This window comes from Myotis nattereri (genome assembly GCF_964212035.1).
Source record: "Myotis nattereri genome assembly, chromosome: 4".
Taxonomy (NCBI): Eukaryota; Metazoa; Chordata; class Mammalia; order Chiroptera; family Vespertilionidae; genus Myotis; species Myotis nattereri.
The window spans coordinates 80,304,770-80,312,605 of NC_138079.1; the positions used below are offsets into that span (position 1 = coordinate 80,304,770).

The window sequence follows — 7,836 nt, forward strand, 5'->3', positions numbered from 1 at the left end:
AAGGTGAGGAGTGGGGAGACGACCCCCACATTTCTTGCTCCCTACGCCATCAAATTCCTCAACACGAACAACACTGATTCTAGATTCTAGAACAAGTCCAGGGGCGGTGAGAAGAAAGGCAGCTGACTCGTCCCTGCCAGCACCTTCCGGGCTTCCCGATCCAGCGCGCCTTCGCAGAAACCTAGGCGCTTCCAGCTCTGAGCCCCCGCGCACGACCTGAGTGCCCCCCAGGGAGGCGCGGGGGCCCCTCGCCTTTCCCGGAGTGGCCCTCCTTTCGGGCGCAGGCGGCCTGCCCATCCCGCTGGTGCACACCCAGCTGCGCCCCCGGAACCGGGGTCAGGCGGGCAGACGGGGACTCCTGCACCCGCGCCTGCCGCGCCGCGCCGCTCCCGCCCCGGCGAACCCGCGACCCAGGCGTCCTGCCCCCGGCTCTGACCTCATGGCCCCCACCCCGGGCGACCACTCACGCACACAGCCTCCCCCCACCCCCACACACGCACGCACACATGCAGATAACAGCCCCGACCCCCGGCCGCAGCCGCAGTCCCCGGTCCAACGCCGGCCGGTCGCCTCGCCGCACGTCTTCCCGGACGCTGGCCCTGCGCTTGCTCAGCCCGACCCCCGGCTCGGCAGCCCCTGGACAGGGAGCCCCCTCCTCCGGCCTGTGGGGTGGCCCAGCCCCATCGAGTTTCCCGGGATGAGGGCTCGGGGCACGGGCGCCGGGCGAGCCCCTGGTCGCTGAACCGCCCGGCGGGGCACGGAGATGGGGGCGCGCGGTGAGTGTCGCCCGCAGGGGAGCTCCCGCCCCGGCCCCTGTTTGAGAAGGGATTTACCGCCAGGACTGCCGGCCCAGCGGTGGCTGGGTTCAAGGACCCACGACTTGCCGAGGGACCCCGGAAGGGCAAAGGGGGTGGGGCAGCCTCCACGTGTCGGCCGGGCTTGGGGAGTCCCCGGGAAAGGCGGAAAGTGACCTGGAGACGGGGACGAGGTTTGGGGGCTCGAGGGGAGGAAGAGCTGCTATATGGGTGGGGAGGAAGCTGCTACCTGCGTCCTGGAGCCACCAGCGGGATCTGCGAGAGGGAAAGCCTCTGGCTCAGCCGGGTTGAAGTTTGGCCCCGGGAGCGGAGCCGGTAGCTGGGGGGTGGGGTGTGCGCTCGGCCGCAGGATTGAATGAAGGCGCAGGAGGCAGAATCCGAGCGTCTGGAAGATCGGGGTTGGGAGGACCAGCCCAGGCGAGGAGCGGGGTGTGTGAACCGGCCCCTCCAAGCGCACACTTCTCCTCCCCGCCCTTCCTCACACCAAGCCTGGCTCTCTTTTCTAGGATGTCCTGCCTCGCTGCTCCTGCTGTCCTTGCTGCTGCTTCCCCTGGGCCTCCCAGTCTTGGGCGCCCCCCCAAGCCTCATCTGTGACAGCCGTGTCCTGGAGCGGTACATCCTGGAGGCCCGGGAGGCTGAGAATGTCACGGTGAGACCCCTTCCCAGGACATGGCACAGAATTCACACTGAGGGGCTCAGGGGCCTCCGCCCAAACCCAGGAGCCTGGACTCATTCCTGGCCCTGGGTTCAGGCTGGAGGTGAGAAGCCAGAACCCCAGTAAAATTGATAAAACCCGTAGCCCTGTATGCACACCCGGGAGCTAGGTAAGGGGCAAAGCCTAGGGGCTGTGGCCTGCAGGCTGGGCTGAGAGCCCTTGGGGCATTGACTCCCTGGGTTGTGCTTCTAGATGGGCTGTGCTGAAGGCTGCAGCTTCAGTGAGAATATCACCGTCCCGGACACCAAGGTTAACTTCTATGCCTGGAAGAGGATGGAGGTGAGTTCACTTTTCCTTCCTCTTGGGGAGTCTCATTTTGGAAACTTGATAAGGGCAGGAGGGAGAAGGATAGAGACAGAGAAGAAATGGAGTAGCAAAGATGAGGACTGCCTGGAATATGTTAATCTGTTCATTCATTCATTCCACAGACCTTTTCCCACGCCTTCCACCTTCCATTTGTTCACTCAGCTTCGTGCCGAGGGTGGCTGACAGGGAGGAATACGGGGTGGCTTGGGCCCAGTTGACTCCAAGTCTCTGCTCCTTTTAGGTGGAGCAGCAGGCCTTGGAAGTCTGGCAGGGCCTGGCTCTGCTCTCAGAAGCCATCCTGCGCGGCCAGGCCCTGTTGGCCAACTCCTCCCAGACATCTGAGACCCTGCAGCTACATGTGGACAAAGCCATCAGCGGCCTGCGCAGCCTCACCTCCCTGCTTCGGGCACTGGGAAGCCAGGTGTGTAGGAACAGGCCCTCCCTCACACTCTGCCCTTTCTGTAAAATGGGAGAAGGGCCTGCCAAGGAACACGGAGACTTTCCTCATACCCCCTCCACTTCTGTCCTGGGTCCAGTCGCCCTCCAGGGTCCCTGGCACTGCAGTGATCTTTACTCTCTCCTTACAGGAGGAAGCCATCTCCCTTCCAGATGCAACGGCCTCTGTTATTCCACTCCGAACATTCACTGTTGATACTTTGTGCAAATTTTTCCGAATCTACTCCAATTTCCTGCGGGGAAAGCTGAAGCTGTACACAGGGGAGGCCTGCAGGAGAGGGGACAGGTGATCAGATGCTCCCACCCTGGGCACATCCACCACCTTGCTCACACTACTGCGCATGCCACGTCTCCCACACCACCACTCCCGACCCCCGTCCGGGGCTGTCAGCTCAGCACCAGCCCATCCCAAGGACACTCCAGGACCAGCGGTAACATCTTAGGGGCCAGAGGAACTGTCCAGAGTTCAACTCAGATCTAAGTATGTCACGGGGCCAGTCTGAGGCCCCGAAGCAGGAAAAACTCAGAGCAGATCAGCTTAAACTTGGGACGGTGCCATGCTGCAGAGACACCAAACTCATCTCCATGCCCTGCAGAACTGAGATGCCAGGACCAGCTGGAGGGCAAATGCCTCTTTTTGCACCTACCAAGCAGGGATAGGATGGACTGGAGAATTTAGGTGGCATATCATGAATTCTGTAGGTCTCCATGAGGGACTCCATGACAGCAAGATCCCCCTGGATAATGAAGGTGGTGGGAGCCATGAGGATGGGATGGGGGCTGGCCCCTGGCTTTGTATGTTTTTGTGTGTTTTTCAATCTCACTGGCAAGAAATGAAACCATAACATGGCTCTTGGCTTTTCTATTTTCCTGGGAGCCCACTGCTTCCCTGGCTCTTCCCCCTCTCTTCTCTCCCCCCACCCCCCAACCCCCCATCATGGCAGCAGGCAGCAGGCCTGGGAAATCAGAGGTGGAGGGAGCCGGGTCCTACGTGCTGCCTTGCATGGCCTATCTGACCTCTTGACCCACTGGGCGTAAGGCCACAAGCTCTGCCCACACTGGTCAATAAGGTGGTTCCATTCAAGGCTATTCCTCTGTAGGCAGCTACCGACGCGGATTCTTTCTGCCTCTTCTTCTCTGTGGCCCCTTCAGCTAATGCCACATCCCCAGCATCAGTCTTTGCCACCTCAGTGCACCAACCCCCTTTATATCCAGCCGACCTCTTTCCTTGCCTGGGGATGGTCATCGTAAATATTCTGCCCCTGGACTTGCAGAAGGGGCGGCAGACCGCAGTGCCGAAGCTGCTTTCCCAGACAGCCAACTCACTGAGCACCCCTCAGTGCCTGTGGCTGCTCTCGGTAGCTCACTTCTGTGACCTCATTTATCCCTCACACAGCCGCCCGAGAAGCTACTGCCGCCATTCCCATTGTACAGAAAAGCAAGTAACTTGCCCAAGACCACGCGACAGGAATTCCCCCAGCACTCACCCTTCCCTCTTCTGCTTATTCCTTCCCCGCAATCCCTACCTGCTCCTTGCTCCTCTGGGACTGGGGACACAGGACAAACTAATTCAACCCTCGTTCCCGATTCCTACTTCTTATCTAACCCTTTACCCTGACAGCCAATTTCAAATTCCTTCCCAGAAATAATGCTCCCAGGGGAAAGGCAGTGCCCAAGACAGACCTGTGCAGTTAGCAAACGATGTCACAAACTGTACCTGGACTCCAATCCTGGCCATTATGGTACGCTAGAGGCCCGGTGCACGAAATTGGTGCAAGAGTAGGCCTTCCTTCCATTGGCTGCTGGCACTGGCTTCCCTCTGGCACCCGGGACCCGGGCTTCCCTTGCAGCCCCAGCTTTGGCTTTGTCCGGAAGGTCGTCGTCCGGTCTAATTAGCATATTAAACTTTTATTATAGATATGGCAATGAGTCTTTCTGCTTTTATAGCAAAACTTAGGGAAATCAGCCTTTTCTCCCGAAAATATGCAAAAAGGAGAGGATGTTTGCAATTTTCAACGGGAAAAAATTATGGGCAGGTTGGGGTAGTTGTAGGGTATTTGCCAATGATGTGTTGCAGGGAGGGAGAAGCTATGGTGGGGAGATGCCGCCAAGGGGTGGACTGCAGGCGAATTTTCACCCTGGCTAACCCAACTCCTGGCCTAAGGTGCCCTCTTCAGGCCCTATTAGGAAATGCTAGAGAAATCTGCAAGCAATTAGCTTCCTTACAGTTTTGACCTCACACATTTCAATAAAAATATACATTGTGGATTCCACATGTGGCATCTGGTTCTTGACCCACTGCTGTGAATCAGTAAGGGAGGAATCTATCTTTCTTGATGATGGAATTGAAGCTAAGAGATTTGTTCTGAAGCCCAAGAAATCTAGCTAATAAATGACAGGACTGAACTTGAGATTTAGGAATCATAATTCCCAAGCTTTGTCCACCCCTTTCAGCCCTGACTTACTGCCTATTCCTACCCTGGCTCTTTTGTCCCAAGAATTCAGGGCCACTGACCCGCGACTTCTCTTCAGACTTCTTACTGCTTTCAATTAAACAAAAAAAGTAGTCCCTGGTACCTGAACTAGATGACCTGGGCCAAGTATAATGGGAAAGCAAGTATGTTAAGAACATTAAAACATAATTCACTTGCCCTGGCCAGTTTGGCTTAGAACACGCATGTCAAACTTGTGGCCGGCGGGCCACATGCCTAATGAGGCATGCACCTGCTGGCTGCGAGTTTGACATGCTTGGTTAGAGGTGAGAGCGTCGGCCCACAGACCAAAGGGTCGTGGGTTCAATTCCCAGTCAAGATCATCAGTGTCAGGTTTGATCTCCCCATCCAAGTGTCTCTCTCATGTGGATGTCTGTCTCTGCTCCCTCCCTCCCTCCCATCCTTCTGACCTCCCTCCCTTCTTCCTTTCCTTCCACTCTATCAAAAATAAATAAATAAATAAATACATGGAAAAAAATACTATCATCTGGTGAGGATTTTAAAAAGACACAACAAACCCCCCCCCCCCATTCATTTATTCCGCACACATGGAGTGCCAACTACGCGCTATCTTTTGCACTAAGTGCTAGTGAAGTAGCAGTCTGAGGAACTCGCAGCCCAATGTATTCCAAGAGCTGGAAGTTCCCTGGAGCAAAAAGACAGGAGCTCATTAATTTAGCCATCATCAGCTGGGTATGTGACTTGAATGCTGAGATGTGGAGTACTCAGAGGCCCAGGATGTTAAGAGCCCGGGGAGGGCCAGAGCTCCTGCCAGATGCACAGCTATGCATAAAGGGCATTGTCAGATTGCTGAGGTGCTTCAGGTGCAGGCCAAGAGTGTGAACTTCCTTCTGTACTGTTATTATGATTATGATTAACAATACATTAAACGCTGGCGTTCACATGATCTGCTGTGATTTGCAGCACAACTTCATGATGTAGGAAGACAATAGGCACCACCCCCGTTTGTCAGATGGGAAAGTAAGACTAAGTTCTGCCAGGTAAGTGATGGAGCCAGCTCTTCTGGCCTCCTGGTGGGACAGGCGCTGGAGCAGCCCAGCTCTGAGGCAGCAGGTTACGTAACTGTTCAGTGGAGATGCCTCCTGTGGGTTCCGTGCTGTGCTTTCCTGGGCACCTCTCATTTGTTCTCCTAACTCCATGAGGAAGACAGAGACAGTAGAGGATCCCCACTTTGCCGAAGAGGAAACCAAGGTCAGAGAGTGTATGACCCTGAGAGGAAGGGCCCAGATCATAGCCGGGGTCTCTGACACTGGGCCCCTCTTCTACAGGAAGCACACATCATGAGGCAGAGGAGAGAGAGGGAGTGGATGGAAGGGAGGAAAGAGCATTAGGCACATCCATCTCTCACTACCAACTCCTCCCCACTCTATTCCCTGCCTCGGGCTCCCACTTCCTCCCTAGATAGCCAAAAAATGCCTCCCAATCTCCCCAGGGCCCCGCCTCCCAGCACTAGGGGCCCACTCAGCTTCCTCCTGCAGCCCCAGCTCCCACCTTGACAGCAGCCTCTGGTCTTGGGTGAAACTGGCCTGAATCCTCTCCCTGGGCCTGAGCTGAACCTCAGGCTGCCAAATGCACCCTCTCCCTCTGGCTCACGGCTGCCTAGGGTTTTTTTTTTTTTTTTTGAAACTACTCAGTGTACAAGTCTCACCACAGCAGGGGTGACTATTGCTGGTGCTGAGTTAGCTAAATGGGGCCTCTTCGACGACATTGGACTCTAAACTGAAAGGTAACTATATCATTTCCAGTTGGTCAAGGCTAATTCATCTAAAATCTCATCATAAAATTGACATCATGAATTATTGGCAACAGAAAAACAGACAGCAGTATGGTTTCCCAACTTAATGTGAGTCATGCCCAGATGTCTATAAACCCCCTTTTTTATTTTAAAAAATTATGTGGCACACACAATTTTTGATTTAAGAAAACTTTGGCCCAGCCGGTGTTGCTCAGTGATTGAGCGGTGAACCATGAACCAAGAGATCACTGGTTCGATTCCCAGTCAGGGTACATGTCTGGGTTGTGGGCTCGTTCCCTGGGGTGTGTGTGTGGGGGGGGGGGGAAACGTGCAGGAGGCAGCCAATCAATGTTTCTCTCTATATATCTTTCTCCCTTCCTGTCTTTCTAAAATCAATTAAAAAAATAAACATACTTAAAAAAAATTCCCTAGCTGGTTTAGCTCAGTGGATAGAGCCTTGGCCCGCGGACTGAAAGGTCTCGAGTTCATTTCCAGTCAAGGGCACATACCCCGTTTGCAGGCTCAATCCCCTGCCTGGTGTGGTGTGTGTGGGAGGCAATCACTCAAGTCTCTCTCTCCCCTTCCCTTCCACTCTCTCTAAAAGTCAATGAAAAAATATCCTCGCGTGAGTATTAACAACAAAAAAAAGAAAGAAAGAAAGGAAATTGTGACAGTCTCTCCTCAGTCTTGCAGATGAGGAAACTGAGGCCCAGAGAGGGTGATCGAAGTTCCCAAGGGCACACAGGGATGCCAGGACTGACTCTCCAGGTCTCTGAAGTAGTTGCCAGGGTTTTTCTACATCCAAGGGCCTCTCACATCTATTCCTGTAGCTGCCAGTCTTGTCAGGTGACAAACCCTCTGGGGTCTTGCCTGTTTCTAACTCCCCAAAATGCAGAGCCGGATGGTGGATGGTTCCCTCCCGGCACCACTATTCATCCTTTCTGTCCTGCCTCGAGCTCCCAGCCCCCCCACCAGGCAGGTTGGAAGCTGTAACTGTCCAAAGGCAGCCGTGGCGCCAAAGGGAGGTCAGGAAAGGCAGCCTCAGAGGCCTTATTGCCCAACCGGGAGCGGCTGTGGGTCAATTGGCTTCTGCTGCTCTTCCCTGGGTTAACCATTTCCTGGCTTTGTCCCTCTGCTGGTTGCTCTGCTAACTTGATCTAGAGCAGTGGTTCTCAACCTTCCTAATGCCGCGACCCTTTAATACAGTTCCTCATGTTGTGGTGACCCCCAAACCATAAAGTTATGTTCGTTGCTACTTCATAACTGTAATTTTGCTACTGTGATGAATCGTCATGT

The 7,836-nt window shown here is 54.7% G+C and overlaps 1 protein-coding gene across 1 annotated transcript; it reads left to right on the plus strand.

Moving 5' to 3' along the window:
- Positions 1 to 540: 540 nt before the first annotated feature.
- On the plus strand, positions 541 to 3,135 carry EPO (erythropoietin). The gene is made up of 5 exons (XM_081090094.1): positions 541 to 776; positions 1,322 to 1,464; positions 1,723 to 1,809; positions 2,078 to 2,257; positions 2,424 to 3,135. Exons 1-5 carry the CDS (start codon positions 764 to 766, stop codon positions 2,580 to 2,582), a joined length of 582 nt encoding a protein of 193 aa, XP_080946220.1. The 5' UTR covers positions 541 to 763; the 3' UTR covers positions 2,583 to 3,135.
- Positions 3,136 to 7,836: the final 4,701 nt, after the last annotated feature.